At 56.0% G+C, this 20,261-nt stretch overlaps 1 protein-coding gene across 1 annotated transcript; it reads right to left on the reverse strand.

The window, feature by feature from the left end:
- Positions 1-9,651: 9,651 nt before the first annotated feature.
- POU4F3 (POU class 4 homeobox 3) lies at positions 9,652-10,879 on the reverse strand (the record flags this gene model as incomplete). The annotated part of the gene is made up of 2 exons (XM_082291578.1): positions 9,652-10,512; positions 10,760-10,879. The coding sequence occupies 2 exons, from the start codon at positions 10,877-10,879 to the stop codon at positions 9,652-9,654; spliced, it is 981 nt and encodes a 326-aa protein (XP_082147704.1).
- Between the last annotated feature and the right edge of the window lie 9,382 nt (positions 10,880-20,261).

The following is a 20,261-nucleotide window of genomic DNA, read 5'->3' on the forward strand; positions in this document are numbered from 1 at the left end:
CCCACTGCAGCCCTGGTTCCCCTGTCTCTCCTGCCAATCCTCCCTAGACCCATTGTTCCCTGGCTGGAAAGCTGCTGGCTATGCTGTGCCAGATACCAGCACAGAGCTGCTGCGCTGCTGCCACTGCTGCTGCTGTTGCTCAAGAAAGCATTCCCAGGGACGTTTTAAACTGGTGAACCTTTTCAAATATTTGGATTTCTGTAGTTTTTAAAAGGCTGTTTGTGACATGATCTGACTTCTCTGCCAGGCATATGGGAAGGAGTCCTTAAACCCCACGGTGTGGATGCTCCCTCTCAAACCTGCCCATGTTCTTGCATTTTCTTGGTCCAAGGTGACTTGCCTTCTTCATCCTCGTTTCAGCTCTGTGCCATAAGCTGGTTTCAGCATGAAGGTTCCCTCTGGTGTAGTGTGGCAGCCCTTGAGCTGCTGTGGGCTCCCACTGCTGGGATTGGCCTCTGCCACGGAGCTGCAGCAGCTGTGGGGTTGTGCCATCTTGGAGATGCCGACATCTTGCCATTCTTTTTAAATTTTTTTCAGATGTCATGTTGAAGTGTGATGACAAATTAAAAATTTTGCCCTGGGCTGTCTGCAGGGCCTCTGGGCTGCTGCGGTGCCAGCATCTGCCGGCGAGACCCCCAGATTCCGTGCTGGAGGGCGGCAGCGGGGGGAGGCTCCTGCTGCCACTGAGGTGCCTCCTCCTTCCCAGTCCCCCTCGGCCTCACAGTTCACTGCTGAACTTGGGGGTGAAGCCATGGGGCTCATCCCCCATCCCCTCCAGCCATGGGGGCCTTGGGGACCATGGGAGCTGTGCCCCTGCTTGGCCTTGGAGCTGGGCTGACCCATTCTGAGGCCACGTGAGGATTCATCTGGGAGTTGTGGGGAGCAAGTGGGTCTGGGCATTATTGAAATTTACAGGGCACCTCCCTGTCTGTCAGCACGGCACAGCACGGCATGGTGTGGTGCACGCAGGCTCCAGGCACAGAGCTCCCCAGTCTGGTCCAAGGCTTTCCCTGTATTTACATGAAAACATCTCGTTTTTTTCTGTACACATGGAGCCTGCAGATTCCCTCCTACACGGGGAAAGGGGGTGCAGGCTCAGCCAGGGTAAGAGCAGAAGATGGGTGGGAGGTCTGGAAGGTGCCCTGCGTCAGCCAAAGCAGGGGTTTGCCCAGACAAGCTCAGAGGTGATGGCTGGAAAGAGCCCAGCAGAGTCGAGCCTAGCCTGGATGCCTGCAGCATGTTACCTCTTGCAGCTCCTTGTCCAGGAGGGACAGTGCCACTGGCCCTGCGAGTCCTTCTGAAAGCATCAGAGTCCTGTGACTGCATCAGCCACCGCAGAGCTAAGAGCAGGTCCTGCCCAGGAGGGTGCTCGGCCCTACCCTGAAGTTCTGGGAGCATCCAGGGAAAGTTCTCCTGTCTGAAACCAGCCACAGAGCTGACACTAATAGAAAAAGACCACTAAAAAGCTGTGTGATATTCTGTTCTGCTCCCGGTCCCTCTCTCCCTCTGTTGCTGCTGGCATTTTATGAATTATTGATGTGCCTAGGTGCTGCCGCTCTCCCGTTTTCTCCGCGCCGCTGCCGCGGTCGCGCCGGCCCGGGGACGGGCTGCCGTGAGGGTGCCCAGGAACGGGCTGCCATGAGGGTGCCCAGGAACGGGCTGCCGTGTGGGGGTGCCCAGGAACGGGCTGCCGTGTGGGGGTGCCCAGGAACGGGCTGCTGAGAGGGTGCCCAGGAACGGGCTGCCGTGAGGGTGCCCAGGAACGGGCTGCTGAGAGGGTGCCCAGGAACGGGCTGCCGTGAGGGTGCCCAGGAACGGGCTGCCGTGTGGGTGTGCCCGAGGACGGGCTGCCGTGCGGGGGTGCCCAGGGACGGGCTGCCATGACGGTGCCCAGGGACGGGCTGCCATGAGCGGCGGTGCCCAGGGACGGGCTGCCGTGTGGGGGTGCCCGGGGACGGGCTGCCGTGAGGGGGTGCCCAGGGACGGGCTGCCATGAGGGTGTGCCCGGGGACGGGCTGCCATGAGGGTGCCCAGGGACGGGCTGCCATGAGCGGCGGTGCCCAGGGACGGGCTGCCATGAGGGGGTGCCCGGGGACGGGCTGCCGTGCGGGGGTGCCCAGGGACGGGCTGCCATGAGGGTGCCCAAGGACGGGCTGCCGTGTGGGGGTGCCCAGGGACGGGCTGCCGTGAGGGTGCCCAGGGACGGGCTGCCATGAGGGGGTGCCCGGGGACGGGCTGCCGTGTGGGGGTGCCCAGGGACGGGCTGCCATGAGGGTGCCCAGGGACGGGCTGCCGTGTGGGGGTGCCCAGGGACGGGCTGCCGTGAGGGTGCCCAGGGACGGGCTGCCGTGAGGGGGTGCCCGGGGACGGGCTGCCGTGTGGGGGTGCCCAGGGACGGGCTGCCATGAGGGGGTGCCCAGGGACGGGCTGCCGTGAGGGGGTGCCCAGGGACGGGCTGCCGTGAGGGGGTGCCCAGGGACGGGCTGCCGTGAGGGTGCCCGGGAACGGGCTGCCATCCGGGGCTCAGAGCCGGGTCCCACGGCGGAGCCGAGCGCTCGGTCCCGCGGTTGGGGCGCAGACTGGGGCTCCTGGCCGGAGCAGGCGGGGGCTTCCCACGGGCTTGGAGATGCCGTGTTCATTTCTCTTCTCATGCGAGGCTCTTCTCCTGCTCCTGACCACGACTTCTGTATCCCCGAGACCCTCCTCCAGCCCGCACTGCCGCGGGCTTCTCCTCCGGGCTGCCTCAGCTCCCTTCCGCAGAGCGCACAAGGTCTGGCACAGGAGGCTGAGCGGGCCCCCAGAGGCGCCGCATGGAGCCCCGCACCGGCGTTGCCCCAGGAGCAGGGTCGGGGCGGCCGTCGGGCATGGCGGCAGGGTCAGCTGAGGGGACAGCCCGCCAGGCTCCGTGTCCCTTCCCCGCGGGGGACGCGGCTGGGGGCTGCGTGCTGGCCTTGTGCAGGTGCGCGTGACAGGGCGTCAGGGAAGGGAGATCATCCTCGGAGCATTGCAAATGTGCGTCTTTCCCTGGGAGACCAGGAATGCTCTGGCTCTGGGGTTAATATTTCATGAGGTTTTAGGACAGAAGCTGGCTCTGAGGCACGGAGCAGACGTGCTCTCCCGTTTCCGCAGCAGTACGGGAGGGCCGCAGTGGCCCAGGGGCCCTGGCACGGGGGAGGGGGCTACGGCAGGCGACGGATCCGTGCGATTCCAGAGGGCTGCCCCAATCCGGCGCTCCTTTGGCTGCCTGGGACTGTGGTGAACCGGAGCCAACCCACTCCTCAGGCCTTAGCTCTGCTGTGCTGTCCTGTCTCAGGAATGGCATCAGTGTGAAATCCCAGGACGCCTCATCTCATGGCCAATTTGCTCAGGTTTCCTTGGCGGGGGCTAATGTGTTTTCCATGTTAATGTGCCTGCACATGGCGTCCAACCTGACTGCAACATGGAGCCACTAATACTACATGACTGGCTCACATGCCCCGTTGGCAGGGGACAGGGATGCATGTGCTGCTGCTGCTCCACTCCTCCAGCGGCTTTTGCCTGGGCTGACCCCAAATTTACAATATTTCAGGTTTCCTCATTAAAGAAGGAAGCAAACAACTTTTCCCACCCCAGTGTCTCTGACAAGGAAAACATTTGTTCTATCCAAAATATTTCAGGTTCCTTCACTGCTCTTTCCCTGACCGCTGCTAAAGAAGCTACCAAGAAAAAGCACAAAATCTCTCTTTGAAAAGTCCAGCATTGAAAGGATCATTAAAGCATTTCCTCAACATTTCCTTATGTCTCTAGATGAGAGTTATTTTGGGTTTTGAGGAATTTCAGCCTGTTGGCAGCATCAGAACTTGGCCAAACCATCCCGCTGGTGCTCCCTTGGAGCCAGCTCCAGCTCCCTCTCAAGCTCCATCCCATCTGCAACTGCTTCAGATTAGCAATCCTTTTCCAGCCAAGAGATCCACCCTTGCTGCCAGCTCAGAATCCCCATCCCTAACCCTCCTGCCCTGTCCTATCCAAGGAGACCCACAGCTCACTCCTCTGTTCCACCAGAAGGTGCCTGCATCTCCCATCCTCCTGTGAGTGCCCAGAGCTTCTGGGTATCAGCCAGGGAATCACAGGGTGTAAAACCAACCAAGGAATGAACAGGGGTTCAGATGTTTTCCAGAGGCTGTTACGTGTTCTCACTGTGGAACCTGAAGGAGGATCCTTGACCTGTGCTGGTTTTCCTCGCAGAGATCCTCGCTCAGGCCATGATGTGGTGGCAGCTGCAGACTAATCTGTTTTGGCATTTGGGGAAAAACAGATGTATTCTGAGGCAACCAAGGTATCAAACTTTAACCATGTCTCCAGATCCTTGGTGTGTTTTGTTCCTGCTGGCAGAGACTGTCAGGTGCGGGGTCATGGGGGTCTGCAGGAAGCCGAGGGGGTTGTGGGGGGCTGTGAGGAGCTGTGGAGATGCTGCACACAATACTTGAGGCTCTGGCAAATGAGGGGCAAGCACAGGATGCCCAGCTGAACCTTCCTTAGCTCTGCATCACACAGAATTCTTGAAAATGTAATCCCTCTCCCCAGATAATGTCCTGATTTTTGGTGGGTTTATCCTCTGAACCCCTGTATGTGCTTTTGTGGTGTGGATTGCAGTATTTGGGTGTGCTCCGTGCAGAGCTGTGGCTCTTGGTGGAGCCTGCAGGGTGCATCTCTCTGCAGCAGCCCTTGGCCCTGCCAGGTGGGCACCTGGGGGAGGATTTGTCCCCCATGCCACAGTCCCTGCCCCCAGTGACATCCCCAGGGCCTCGGGATCCAGTGTCAGGCTTTCCTGGGATAACCAAGGGCCCTGGTAAGCCAATACATGTGTGTTAGATACACCAGCCTCTGGAGGAGGAAAACCAAAGTTTCCCTGCCTGTCCCCCTGCCGTCCATCTCTCTCCACTTTAGCTCCACACTCATGCAAGTTTAAAAGCAAGTAAATGCTGGTGATGTGATTCACCTCCCCACCTGCTCCCTCCTCCTTTTGTCCCTGGAATGAGAAGTTCAGCTCACCTGCCTGGTGGGAGCATCCACTCCAAGCGCAAGGATATGGCGAATTGCACCAAGATGATTCCACTGAAAGCAAAAACCTCTCCGCTCTAAACAGGGACTGAGTTATTCACTTCCCTCACTGAGCTCTGAATGCTGAGCTCTGATGGAAGACGATGCCTTGGTTCCTCTCCCAGCTCGTCTGTTGACAGTGTGTAAATGGACAGAGATCACACTTCTCCAACACTTACGAATAATGACCCACACTGGGGTCGGGCAATGCTGCTGGGAACAGGCGGTGCCAGTGGGCTGGTCCTGGGACAAGCACAGTGCTGGATGCTGCCCAGCTGGCAGAGCTTCCCCTGCCTCTGCCGTGGGTTGCCCCCCTCACCCCTGGACTGCCCCACCTCTAAGGGTGACTCCAGCATTGCCCTTCCTGATCCATGGGCAGTGAAAACCATGGTCAGGCACTGAAACGACCCTGAGCACCCACAGACTGGGCTGTCCATGGGGGGACTGTGGGGTCCCAGTAGTTCTGGCACCATCTCTGCTTTGTACTCAGCATTTGGGACCATCATTTCCACCCAGCAGGTTGAAGATGTTTACCACGTGTCAGTACTATTTGACAGCAGCTGATCTAGATTTGTGTAGCATTATTATTGTGTGCATTCTTAATTCTCTTTGGATTTAAAAACAGACAGAGCATTTCATTTTCCTCTGCATTGTTTTTCTCCTCCATATAAAACTCTACTGCAAATGCAGTGACATATTTTTCCATACACTGCTCTAAATTTGCTTAAAGAAAAAATGTCGAAAGCATCTTGATGATGAAATAAGTTTGTACCTAACATTTCCAGGCAAACTGCAAAGCATGAGTGCCACTAAAGACAAAATTTGCTTAATTGCTTTAAAACACCGTTCTGAAAATAACTCAAAGCTGTACAGCTGGAGCGAGTTCCTTCTGTTTTGTACCAGCACAAAGCGGGACTTCCCCTGTCTTGATGGGTCTCCACAGAGCATTTGGCTGTGGATGCCCACTTGAAGCCCATGGCCACGTGCTTTTGGCACCTTCAGGCTGCTCCTGGTGAGCTGGTGGGTGATGGAGGGTACAGCCCAGCCTCTGTGCTGGGCTGAGTACTGGGCTCCTTGGGATCCCTTCTCAGGGTTCCCCTGGACTGGCTCTGGCCTCTGCTCCTCACTGAGCTGGGCTGCGTTGGTCTGGGCTGGGTGTTGGGTGCTGGGGGCTCCCAGTCCTCTGGCCCCAGCACCCTGGTGGTCTCTCATCCCAGAGGCCCAGCTCTCCCCAGTGCAGATACCAGTCCTCGCTCCAGCCCTGGGGACCAGAGCTGCCAGCCCAGGGCCTGGAGCAAAGCCTGGGCAGCAGCAGAAACCACTGTCCTAAGGAACATTTTTCATCCCAAACTGAATGTGTCTCCTTGGGAGGACAAACGCCTTTGAAAACTCAGGAGAAGGGAAACACTGAGGGCAGATGGCATGGAGGCAAAAGGAACTGGAAGTTTGGAATTTTGCAGCTGAAAACCAGTTTTCTCTGGGAAAGCAGCATGCCTCCAGTTCCAGCTCATGCTCTCCTTGCCAGTGGCTACTTCCTGGACCTTCTGGTGCCATCATGAACATGGGCTTGGCTCTACATCAAGCCGGGACCCTCAGCAGGTCCTACCACTCCCACAGGACACAGGTGGCTGGACCGTGCCCTGATGGGACATGCACACACACACACACACGGGCCTGCCAGGCCATCAGCCATTCCCACCTGCACCACAGCACCTGCTGCCTTGCTCACGAACCCCCCAAGCCCCTGAGCCCTCTCTCCTCTCTCTCCCCTCCTCCTCACACATGCTTTTGTACATCTAGGAGCTCCCTCCAGCCCCCCTTGTGTTATCAGATGTGCTGCTATTGATTTCCCCCCTGCATTTGTTTTTGTTATTCATTATTAATGGGATCATTTTTCCATCCTTTGTGCATGAAGGCAAATTTTGTGTAAAAATTGATTGAGTGAGCAGTGCCAATGGCTTGTTTGGTTTTCTGTGCTTTCATCTCCTGTGCGCAGGTCCCGGGAGACAGAGAGCAGGATATTAAGGAACAAGCATGGAATGGGGAAAAAAAAAATCAATTGTTATTGGTTCAGAAACCATAGACAGGGGTTTGCCTGTTGAGCCTCTCACACACGTACTGGGCATTTCCTATTTCAGCAGGTTTCCCTTTCCCCTTTATCTGGGCTGTCACTAAAAGGGAATTCCCTTTCTCAGCAAATTTCACCTGCATTTTTCATTTTACCTGTGGGAGATGGGTTTGTCCATGGGGTGTATTTTGAAGAATCAGGTGTCCCAGGGTGGGACACAGTCCTACCGCCCAGGACAAGGAGGCCCAACCCTCCAAGAAATTTGGGAGTTCTGATCCCCAGGCACCTGGAGAGACCGATGAGGCAGGAGGGGGCTGGGGGGGGGGGGTGGGCTGTGATGTGGTGTCAGCTTCTCACAAACCCGGAATTCCAAGCACTGGCTCCCTCCTGCCTCCCATCTCCCGTTGGCGATGCTTACTGGCTCCGGGGCACTGCTCGCCATTCTAGGGGGAAAACGTGGGCAGCTTCTTTGTGCCTCTTCAGCGTTAAATACCGGTTCTGAACTATTCCCACTGAGGCCGAAAGAAGTTCATCCCCAGCTCCAGGAAGACTAGATGAGTATCCTGTGTCACAGTGGGTTTACCCCAGAGCACCAGAGCTTTGGGAGCCAAATGCAGGGACAGACTAAGGCACCAGTGATGACCAACTGACACGTACCTGACCTCCAAAGTAAATCTCAAATGAAGCGATCATATCCTGTATGAGATGTCTGGGCACAGCAAGGCGTGAACCTGCACACGCAGAGTGAAAATAGATCCCGGATTTGCAGACTGAAGTCTGGGCAGAGCCCCCTCTCCAGAGCACTGCCAGGAGAAAAGGAGCCGGGAGGGTGAGCTAAAAGGTCAAGGGGCTTCAGGTTTCCCTGGTGAACGTGTTGGAGGTGAGGAAGAGCTCACAGGAGCTGCTTTCTGGGACAGTAGCTGCGGGTTTGGGAAACTTCGTTTAGGATTTGTTTTACATCTTTAAGGCACTCTCCGTAGCTGTGCAAAAGGGACAGACGCGGAAACGTCACAAATCCACAAAGCTAGGGGACACCAGAACAGCCACAAGTAAAACCGCGGTGATTCCTTTGCCATTGTAGGAACAAGCCCGGTCCGATTTTGCTTCTAGAGGTGAACAGGGACAGAGGTGTTGGCCATGGAGCTGTGAGGGTGTTCTGCACCGCCTGGTAGGAGCGGGGGCTCGGCGAGGCGCAGACTGGATTTAACCTAAATCCGGGAGGACACTAATCCCGCCCGGGAGCAGCGGTAGCGGTTATTTCTGCTGGACGCTGAAACACAGAAGACGTGAGCCTGCGGTGCCCCGCGGCAGTGGCACCGCCTGGGATCTGGGCTGGATCTCTATTCCCGTGCCGGGAAATGCTTCCGGCCCCGCGCCCGCTCCCGCCGCCGGCCCCCGGCCCAGCGCGGCCGTACCTGCTCGCCCGGCGCTCCGACGGCCGCGGGGCCAGTCCTCAGCCCGGGGGCGCGCCGGGGGCAGCTCCCAGACACACACGGGGACGAGGGAAGAGATAAAAACACACCTGTAAAAACACGGGCCCGGAGTCCGCGGCCGGTGGCTCCGGGGCCGAGCGGCGGACAGCAGCTGCAGGGGAAGATGCCGTCGGAGTTGCCTTATTTATAGTGCAGAAGGCGATTAATATTGCATCTCCCTTACTCTAAATTTTCAAAGCTCACAATATAATGTAATGACCTAAGGGCATTTATTATTAAAGGACATTTGATTGGGGAAAAATCATTGAGGATGGTTGGAAAAACGCGGTGCGAGGATGCGTTACCGGGGGCCCGCGAGGAAAAGGTGGATTCATGAAATCGTTTCCTAATGGGGGAGGAGGGTGGGACCCGGTTCTCAAGTTCGATGTTTGTCACTCATTGAAACGCTAAAGTGGAATATTCAGATGAGGCTCACGCTTCGAACATTAATCTTTAATCGTTAAGGTGCTTCTGGGAATCACAAATAAAAGCCCTTTCCCCCTCCTGAACAGCTTCAGAAACGAACCTGGCATCGGTTTTGGTGGGGGGATGCTTCCGTTTCCCCGGGGCCGGTGGCAGCGCGGGGCCCGGCGGGGCGAAGCCCGGTCCCGTGTCCCGGGGCGTCGCCCCGCTGAGGGGCGTTTGTTGAGAGTGCGATTGCTCTCGCAGGTTATTTCGGATATTCCCGTCGGCGCTGCGGCGCGGCGAGGAACGACACGTCCCGGCGGGTTGAAAAATAAAACTTTATTGGGGCGCGGGCCGCGGGGCTCGCTCGCCGCGGCGGGACGGGGCGGGACGGCGGGGCGCGGTGGGAGCGGCGCTGCCCGGGGCGCGCCCCGGAGGCCTTGCCCGCCGTGAATGGAGCTCGGGACCCGCGGAATTCCCGCTGCGCCGCTTCGCTTCCCAGCTCGCCCCGGCTCCGCGCCCCGCCGGGCTTCTGTCCCAGGCCGGGCGGCGGGTCCGGGCTGGCTCGGCGGGGCGGGGGGCGCTTAGGGCCGTCCATCCCGTCCCGGGGTCCACGGGGCCGCGCCGTCAGTGCACCGCCGAGTACTTCATGCGCTTCTGCTTCTGGCGCTGGTTGCAGAACCAGACACGCACCACGTTCTTCTTGAGGTCCAGCTTCTCGGCGATGGCCGCGATCTTCTCGGCCGAGGGCCGAGGCTGCAGCGCGAAGTACGCCTCCAGCGAGCGCCGCTCGGGCGCGGCGATCGAGGTCCGCCGGCGCTTGCGCTCGGCGCCGGGCGGCGGGTCGGGGCCGGCGGGGCGGGCGCGCCGGGCGGCCTCGGCGCCCTCCAGCCAGGCCTGAAGCACCGGCCGCAGCGCCGTCATGTTGTTGTGCGACAGCGTCAGCGACTCGAAGCGGCAGATCGTGCTCTGGCTGAGCGAGCCCACGCCCGGCAGCTTCAGCGCCGCCAGCGCCGCCCCCACGTCGGCCTGGGTCACCCCCAGCCGCACCCGCCGCTGCTTGAAGCGCTCGGCGAACGCCTCCAGCTCCCGCGGGTCCGCGGCGGGCGCGGGACCCCCCGGAGCGCCCACGGGCACGGGCAGGGGTCCCGCGGCGGCGCCGGGCAGCGGCGGCGGCGGCAGCGGCGCGGGCAGCGCGGGGGGCTCGGCCAGCCCCGCCACGGCCAGTGACGGCGAGAGGTGCTCCAGCAGGTCGCCGCCGTCCAGCGCCGGGTGCGGGAGCGGGTGCGGGTGGGCGGTGAGGGCGGCGGGGTGCGGGAGGGCGGCGGCGGCGCAGGGGACGCCGCTCATGGCGTGGAAGGCGGCGTCCGGCTTGAAGTGGGGGTGGAGGTGGTGGGCCTTGGCGTGGGGGGCGATGTCCGCGGCCGCCAGCGCCTCGGCGCGGGCCAGCAGGCTCTCATCGAAGCTCCCAAATATATTGCCCTGCAGCTGCGAGCAAGAGCACGCATGGCGAGGTCAGTGGGGAATTCTGTCATCTCCGCCTGAAAAACCGGCCCCGGCACCGCGGGTCCTCCCCGGAGCTCAGGTCATAAAAATTAATAGGAAGGCAGCGGCCCCGCTCCGCATCGCGCGGATCAAGGGCGGGCACGGGGGTGCTGCCGACATGAAAAAAACATTAACCCGGTGCCTGTCAGAAAATGTGGCTTAGAGCGGTAATTGCGCTGCATCCACGTACCTGCGGGGCCGGGAGGCAAACTCTGCGCATCGCCTCGGCGCCGGCGTGCAGGCTGGGAAACTTGGGGTCCTGGAGGGCGGCGGGCACGGCGAAGGGCTGCTTGGCGTCCATGGCCATCATCTCCGCGCGGCCCGCGGGCGGGAGGCCCCGGGCATGGGCGCGGGACTGTGTCTGCCCTCGGCACTGCCCGAGTGAGCGGTGTTCGATGGCTCAGCTCCCCCGGCGCCCGCCCCCCCACCGCTCCCTCGCTCATCTTACACGCCGTCCGCCCGCACGGGCCGCGCACGCGTGATGCGCCCGGGCAGGACGGGCAGGGCACGGGCGGAGAGACGCTCCGGTCCCCCGGCCCGGGCCCCGCCGCCCTCAGCCCCCTCTCGGGGCTCGGGGCCGGACGCGCCGTCGCGGGTATCCGGCGCTACCACGTGCGGCCGGGAGCGACTCGCAGCCCCCGGGCCGCTCCCGCTCGAATCCCGCTCTTCCCTCGGCCGCAGGTCCCGGGGGAAGAGGGGAGGAGCGGGCGTTTCCCCGTGGGCAAAACCCGCGGGCTGACGTTGGGAGCAGAGGGACCGGCGTCCACACACCCATTCCCCGGGAAAGCGGTCCTGAAGTTGGCATTGTTCTGCTATTGAGCGGTCCTTTCATTTTTGCTCTCCCAATCTTCACACATCTTCAGACATTACTGGACTTTGAGGGACCAGAGATGTAAATATTTTGCAAAATTCGAAGTTCTTAAACAAAATTAAAGCTTGCTCCAAGATTTGAAGTTTCCAAGACTTAAAAGCCTCGGTAAGCATGGACCAAAAGCCGAAGGAGCTGCTTTCTGACAAACGTACTGACTTGATAGCGGGCAGAGAAGAGAGGCGGCACCGCTGCTGTGAAACGACTTCCTTTGGGAAACACGCACCGAGCAAGGCTCACAGAATCAAGGACCGGGCTGGGTTGGAAGGGGCTCTCACCGCGGGTCGGCCCGGGCCGAGCGGGGCGCGGCTGCGGCGGGACGGGAGCGAGGGGCGCTGCCGGCGGCCGAGGGCCAGCACCGCGGACAGCGCCGGCCCCGGGGCTCGCCGGGCGGGGCAGTGCGGCCCTTCTGCTCCCGCCCCGCTCCGCTCCCGTTCCCACTCGCTCCGATCCCTCCCCGCTCCCGTCCGGTTCCCTCCCGCCCGGGGTCCGCCGCCGGGCCGGGGGCGAGGGGCCGGGCCGGGCCGGGCCAGGCTAGCAGCTCCCTCCCACCGGGGGGAACCGGCGCGTTGTGGCGAAGCTGCGTGCCCTGATTTATGATAAAACATTTAAAGGAAATCATTTATATTTCAGAGGCCCTAAATAGCTGCATGAAAGTTTCATCTGAAGTGGCACAGCTTTAAAGGCGGCCCTGCTTGCTGGAAGTAATTAATAGAGGGATAAATTTCAGGCCTTTGTTTTGGTTTGATTTTAACCCTCCCTTTATTTAGTGTTGCCTGTTAACGCCAGTAAACAAGAAGATGCGAAGGGTGGATGCAGAGCCCGATTAGCGCCTGCTCGTCAGAGTCCGACTCCCTGGCCCCGGCTCCGAGGGTGTTCGCACAAGATTGGCAGCTTTTTCCGTCTCTCTGCTGTTGCTTCATTCTCTCTCAAGTAAGGAGAAGCTGCCGGGGACCCCGCAGCCTCCTCCCGGTCCCGTTGTCACTGCACGGACCGTTCGCTGCCACAGCCGAGCACCACCTGTGTGACCGCAACGCTGGGCTCGGTGGCACTGCTTAGAGGGTCCTCTCCCAGGACACCTCTCCCAGCCACCCCCTTGAAGCACGGTCCTTCCCTCCCACAGGCAGCCGGGCTGGGCAATACAGCTGCTGAGCTCCCTTTAATTAATGCTGTAAAATATTGATGCTCCTGGCCCTGTCTGCTGCCGTTACACCTTACAGCCCGGGGAGAGGAGTCCAAAGGATAAACAATAACAAGTTAAAGGAGCCCAGATGGTTTGCCATCAGAAACTGTCTGCAGACTCAAAGGTGTCACTGCAATAGATTTCAGAGATCATTCACCTACTGGTAAATAATTAATGGCATTTCTGGAAGAAAAAACCCAAACCCATACCCTGATGAAACATTGCTGGTGAGTCATTGGAAATCTGAAGGCAAAAGTCAGATTAAAAGCATGTGCTATTTTATCCTTTCTCACAGTTCATGGATTGTTATCCATTTTCCCAATACATCAAAGTATTCTGTTCTTATTTAGATTTTAATTCAAAGCTCATCACAGAGTGGTGCCAATTGTGTTAGCTCAATTTAGTTTAAAAAATATGCAGTACATGCTGACACAGGACTGATGGGAAGTTTGAAATAAAACCACGAGTTACTTAATCCACAATTCATGCTGGTACCCTCTCTGCCACAGATGGGGAGCAGCACTATGTGTTACTGTCACAGAGCTGACAGAACTTGCCTCTCTAAATGTTCTTCAATTGCTGTTTAGAACAACCACACAATGTCCTGCACACCCCGCTCCTCCGGAGGAGGCTGCTGCAGTATTTACCTGTGAGGCAGCTTAAGCACACACAGCTCACACAGGGACACCTCCCTGCTGGGGCACACAGCACCTTCCACCCCCTTCTGCTCGTGCTTTGGAGGCTTTGCTCCTCTCCCCAGCTCACCCTGTGGCCTGGCCAGGTCTCACTGTTGTGCCCTCGTGTTTGTCTTCACTGCAGATCTGGAAAAGAAATCATGTTTCCAGACCTGAGTCAAGATTCATGTGATAAAAAACTTCTGTTGCTAAAATGCAGCCAGTTATCAAAATCATAGAATCAGGGGATGGTTTGGGTTCAAAGGGATCATCGCTAGGCTTTGCTGAACCTCAGGAAGTTCCATGGGCCTACTGCTTGAGCTCATGTGCCTGGTCCATGTGAAGGAAGAGGATGAGAGCTGACTATGGAAGGTTCCTCTAGACCCTGAGCTTGCACAGCACATTTCCAGTACCCCAAAGTTGTGAGCCATGCTGCACCCCGGATGATATGGTTGTTCCACTGCACAATCTGATCGAGGAAATATCTCGAGTTACCCAGACAGTCAATTATTCATCAGCTAAATGGCCAAGCATCAATTACCTGGCCTGATTCTCTTATTCATTAAGGAGATTGAAGAACCCACCTTAACAGAACAAAAAGAAAGTTGCTAAGTTACCGGAGCTGCCTGTCGCCGAGGCAGTGTCGGGCTTCCAAAGGAAGGGGTCTGGCACTGAGGAAGTCTTTGAGGCTACGGAGTGTCCTCCAGAGCACTTGGTTTTGTGGAGCCTGTTCCACTGCAGGTGTGGAAACAATGGGCTGGGGGAGAGCAGCTCGAGATCTGACTGTGCCTTGGTCAGCGGGGCCTGAAAGGGAGTTTTGAAGAAGAACTTGGAGGGTTAAAGGGAGGGGCCAGGGCAGGACCCCCATCGCTCTGGGAACTTTTTAATACAGGTGGGGGTGAGATGGAAACTGTTCCAAAGAGCACAGCTGCCAGTGGCATCTCAGCAAGGATGCGCTTCCTCTGCAGACAGGGAGCACTTGCAGGTCCACACTGTGAGAGCCACCCCACACAAACCCACCAGAGAGAGCTCCAGAGGGACTGCGTATTGGGCCAATTGCTGAACTTCCTTCCAAGGAGAGGGAAGGGGAAGCGTCTGGGGTCTGTGCATTGCTCAGATTAAATTAGAAGTGCTTTCTCTCCTCTTCTATAATTAAAATCCAAGCAGAGCTTTGCCTGCTGCAGAGGGGCTCTCAGAGAGCAAAGCCTTGGGCATGTCCTTGGCCTCAGGCGGTGGCACAGGTGGCTCCAGGGACTGAGCGGGTGTTTGTGGGTGTTGATCCCCGACCAAACCCCAAAGCCTTTGGCATTAGCAGAGCATTGTGGCCACATTAGAACACAAGAAGTGCCGAAGCTGTGCTGTAGCTTTGCCGTACTGGGTAACGGGGTCAGGACAAACAGCCTTGGCCAGCAGCAGCAGGTGGAAAGCTCATCAACTTATTTTTGAATTTTTGAGGAAACAAGGTTTTGATTTGAGGTCCCAGGAAAACAGGAGGCCGTGTTCACTCTTGGGAGGGGCATCCTTTACTCACTTGTAATGTACAGGAATTATAGAATTTGTTTCTTGTATCATTCACTGTAATTAAAATTGTAATAAAGGATGCATCAGTCCTTGCTCAGAACAAACACTCTCCTTCCTGCTGGAGAGGATGGGAGCAATGGGGCAATGCTTTCCAGGGGTGGAACAGAACACTCAGCTGCCTGGCCTCTCGTTATGTTTGCTCCTAATTCTGGAAATACATCTAAATGCATCTAACAGGACTCTGCCACAAGAAGTTAATGAGGAACAAACATTAATTATTCATGCCCTGAAACAGTAGGTCTCCTAATGTTTTTGCTAATCAACAAGTCAAACAGCTGTATCTTCATCAGGGCAATCTTGAGGGGACAGAAGAACAGCACTAACAGGTTGGACTGTCCCCAAAGTCTCACCCTCTGTCTAACTCAGTGAAGGGTATTTGTCCCCAGCCCAGAAAAGGTGTCAGAAGTGTGGGAGCATGAGCAGTCCTGGCCCTGCACGGCCCAGGAGCAGCACCTCTGCATCCTCGGACCCTGCTCCTACATCCAGGGACACTGATGGGTGGGCTTGTCCAGGGGTGTCCCGGGAAGTGCAGACAGAGGGAAGGTGCAGTCTCCTCCCAAATCCAGTGAGAGCTCAGAGTATTTAAAGTCAGAGTTAACTCTCTGTGGGTACCGACGCCAGCAGCTGAGAGCGAGCTTGTTCCAGGAGTCTCCTTCACTCCTCTGCGCCCCGCAGGTAACCCAAAATCACGTGAAACAGCAAAAAGGAAGAGTTGGATGGAAGTGTTGTCTGACAGAGCTTTTGCCACGAGAGAGCACACAGAGGTATGTGATGTTGAGTTGACTCCAAATAATTTTCACATGAATTACTAAAGAAATGTATAATTTATCAGTGTTTAAATAAATCACTGGCAGGAGTGCTTTAAGGTTGCCGACGCAGGACGGGCTATAATTAACTCGCACGTCACGGGGCGCGGGGCTGCTCCAGCAGCGCCACGCGACACCATCGAGGCCCAGCAAGACGAGGTACAAAGGGAATTCGGCTCCTACAAATAAGATGAATGACACCAGAGCAGTCAAAGCCCTGAGCTGGGGGCGGTGCTGGTGCCCCCCCGGCCCTGGGCTCCTCCCCACCCCCGGCGGTCCAGGGCTTTCCCCCGGGGTCCAGCACAGGCGTTTTCCCCCGGCCGCAGTCCCTGCGGGCCCCCGGCAGCGAGAGCCGCGACAGCCCCGGCCGAGCCCGGCTCTGTGCGGGGAGCGACCCCGATGGAGGCTCCTGTCCCCGACCACCCACAGCCGGCACAGGGTCCCTGACCCTGCTGTACTGACAGGGGTCACTGCTCCTGCTCCTGCCGGGGGTTCCCCTCTGGCCTTGGTCAATCGTCCCTACCCCAGCTGGAGGCACCGAGTGGTGACAGCCCCTGTTAGGGGCTCTGTTTGGGCTGAAGTCTATTGACCAGGTAGAACACATTTTTGAACTTCTAATTCAAGAGATGTTTCTGACAAAAAAATGTATTTGCCCAATGCTATGAAAAAGTAGTGAAAAAACTTGGGTTTTTTTTGTAGGAAAAAGGGGGAAGCTCCAGGTGAAGGAGGCACGTGGCAACGTGGCAGATGAGGCCTTACCCCAAATCTAATTGGCCTAACATCTGTCAGCCCTGCCGTGGCTTCCCCCTCTGGCTCCGTGCACCCAGCATCCCACATGGATCAGCCTACCTGAGATTACCAAGCAGCCATTGGAAATTGTCTGTGGAATTATCCTGGGGAGAGAGAGAAAGAAAGTGCTCTAGTTTATGCATTTAGGTTTTGATCATCACAGTTGTAAGTCTGTTGTAGAATAAAGCGGTGGAAGCACATAAAAATCTGCGGAGAAACATCAGAGAAATTTATTTTTCTCTTTTAAACGCCCCTTGTGTCAGTGATCTCATCAGTAAAGGCCCAGACACATTACACAACCTGCTCCACAGGACAGAATTGGGTCCCATGTTTCCAGAGATGAGTTAAAATTAGACTGCCACCTTTGGGAACCCTCTCCAGAAGTTAGTGCTACATTCCATACAGCCTTGACTGGAGACAACAGAGAGATCCTTGGCCTGACAATCACACCGACAATTTACCTTCATATGACTGTTCCCTTCAGACAGTTCCTGTGGACATTTGCTTCCTTCCAACAGGCTCCCAAGCAGGATTGCAGCCCATGGCTGTGGGAAGAGCTGTCTCACCCTGCTGAACACTGCTGCTGTGCTCAGGGAACTCTCAGATGGTATTTGGAATGGCTGGGGGAAAAAAATATATCCAAAGCCACACATAAACAAATGCTCCACCCCTTCTGATTTTTTATATTCCCTTTTTCCATTAAAATGAATTTTAATTGTATAGGAAGCAGTAAGTGCTTTGGACACTGAACCTTTCCTGCTCCACGTCAGGACCTGTCTCCTAAAGGGCATTGCTGCTTCCCACAGAACGAGGCTGGTTGGTGGCTGTGGACAGGGAAAGGGTCTGGGGAAGATTCCAAAGTTTAACTCCTGGCACTAAGATGTCTCAAAGCCACGGGCTGGTCATGGAGATGCTCTTCAGCAGCACAGAAGAGAAACACAGGTTTTGTATCATCCTCCAGCACCTGGACACAGCAGGTACAGGGAGGGGCTGCAGGAGGGAATAACAGGAACTGTGGAAAGGGGCAAAGACCCAGAATAAAGGTAATAATAGAATAAATTAGTTTTCACCCCAATCTACAAAGGAGTCAGAACTGGCAGGTGTGCCCTCCACAATATGCCAGAATGCTGCAAACCTGTAGGAGATTGGGAACCCACCCCAGACTGTACAACTTCCTCCAGTTTCTGTTGAACTTTGAGACCCCCACAAATGTCAAACAGCCTTTACTGGACTCCCTCCACCCTGTCTCCTCCCCCATCCATTTACCTGTCTTAACTCGTTCTGTTCCAGAGCACTGAGACACTTGAAAGATTTATCTCTCAGCTCTGGCATAAACGAAACCTGCACACGTTACACACGCATAAATTCCCCTTCACACACCCACTTCCCCCCAGAGAAGTGATAATGCTCTTTTTCTGAGAGTTGTAGTTTTTTTGAATGGTTCTCCTTCCAATTTATTTCAGTTAGAATTTTGTCTTTTCTAAATCTTGAACCATTCCATAGTAGAACTTTATTGCAAAAAAGTCAACATGCATCTTAGAAATTTGGCTTGTAATCAATAAAACAAACATTACATATATGAATTTTAATGTATAAACAATTAGAAATTCAACAATATCTGCTATTATCCTATTACACAAGTTCACAATCTGTAAAAACTATAGTACAAGGTTACTATACACCAAGAGGAGCTTTTGTTCCTTTTCACATGATTTTGTTAAAGTGGTGCTTTCCTAAGCAGGTGCCTGGTTTCAGATTTGATGACGTGGTTTTGTTTATTTTGCTGAGGTTAATTCAGCAAGGAAAGGGAGGGAATTCTTTCCACAGTGACTTCCTTTCCCCATCCCATCCTCCTTCAGTGTCTGTCCCCCAGCTCAAGCTGGTACACTTGGCTGGGGCACACAGGGACCCTGCGGGTTGTGCTTCGCCCAAGGAACAGGTGAATTTCCCAGTAAAGCATCACCATGAAATAAACTCAGCTGTACTGCCCTGCTGACTATGGAAACACAGAATCCAAGCCAAACCACTCCAAGAGATACCCAGCATGCCCTAAAATATAAGGGGGTCCATAAGCTTTGTCAAAAGGCAGACCAGTTTCACACAGCTCCCCTCCTCCTCCTCCAGCCCCCAGCGCCAGATGTGGTCCCTCTACCCCCTGGGTACAGCCAGGCTGGGGGGCACTTGCAGCCCCCTGGGCAGCAGCCACCCTTGGGATGGCACCCGGGACTCAGGCCAGCCTGCCAGGGGTACTGTGAGGGCAAAAAGTAATTGTAGGAAGCTCTCAAAGATGGCCCTTGCTCCCTCACCCACGCCCCTGGACAGAGGTGCCACCCCAGTGTCACTTTAGAGCTAAAACCATATGAAAAGGAATCCATTCTGTGTGTGTCAAAGGCTACTGCAATTTTTCTTACAGATTAATCCACTGTAATTTTCATTTTCCAAATACAAAAATACAACAATTCTTATTGAAATCTATACGCCGGTAATTTTAGTACACAAAAAAAGCAAAATATTTACAAAATTATACAGTTTAAGAAAAACCTCTGTACAAAAAAATATATAAATCCTTTTGATCCCTCTCTCATTTTTTGTCAGGACTTGGACATGTTTGCCGCAATGGACTTCTCAAGATACACACTGTGCCACAGACATTAAAACCCTTAGAGATCATGGGAGAAGAGCAAGACATTCTTGTAAATATGTAGGGTAGGTTTCCCCTCCATTTCTTCATGCCTGGAATTTAGCCTCAGCATTAGCAGGACAGTCCTAATTCTAACAAGAGGGGAGGTCTGGAAAGAGACAGAATACTGGAGACATTCCCTTCAGTTGACAAGAAACAGGACATTACACGAGTTGGATACCCCACCACAGCACAAGGATGGAGGCAGCAGGGCTGTGACCCCAAAGAGTGCTCAGCACCTTCCCCTAGCCACATTCAGAGCCACAGGCAGGTGAAGGGTTTGGTAGATACTGTCCTTCAGTCAGGAATTACTGGGGACTACTCTCGCAATCATTTGAGAGAGAAGAGTGCTGTGCATGGACATGGTGTTGATTTTGTGTAAAAACGCACATCAAATTACTGAGGAGTGCCCAGGGCAAGTGGGCAGTCAGGGAAGGTGCTGCTGGGTGCCCCGGCTGAGAGCCACAGAGCCAAGAGCTGGCCCAGCCCCTGGCTCGGGCACCCAGCCCCTGGCACGGGCACCCAGCCCCTGGCTCCCCGTGTGCCGCCAGCGCCCAGCCCTGCCGGGGTTACGGACAGCAGCGAGGCAATGGAGCACGTGATGGGGTTCAGCTCAACACCCCTGAAAGAACTGCCCAGGGCCATGAGGGACACCCCCTGGAGACCCAGCTCACAACACCCTTGGGGCACTGGACCCTGGTTTGGGGCCAGGCTAAGCAGGACACCCCAGTCCTGTGGGCTGAAACCCACCCTGCTCTGAACACCTCAGGGCTCTGCCTGGAACATGGCTGGGAACAGGGAGAGGAGGAGAGTTGCTCCTGGCTGGTAGACAGGAGCCAGCTTAGCTGCTTTCGAGGAAGACTGGAACTCCTTCCATTCCTGCTCACAAATACTGAAATGCAATGAACAGCCTGACTTACACTGAGCCTTACACTGAAATGACAGAAGGAAATCAAGAAGGAGTGCAAATCCACTCCAGTGTGTGTGTCCCTGCTGATGTTTTCTGTGAAGCAGAATTTGGAGAAACAGAGTGAACTGGACAATGCTATAACAATACCCTGTTAAATTGTTTCTTCCACCTCCTCTCACAAAAAGCAGCACAACATAGAGA

Source organism: Coloeus monedula (assembly GCF_965178545.1).
Source record: "Coloeus monedula genome assembly, chromosome: 15".
Lineage (NCBI taxonomy): Eukaryota > Metazoa > Chordata > Aves > Passeriformes > Corvidae > Coloeus > Coloeus monedula.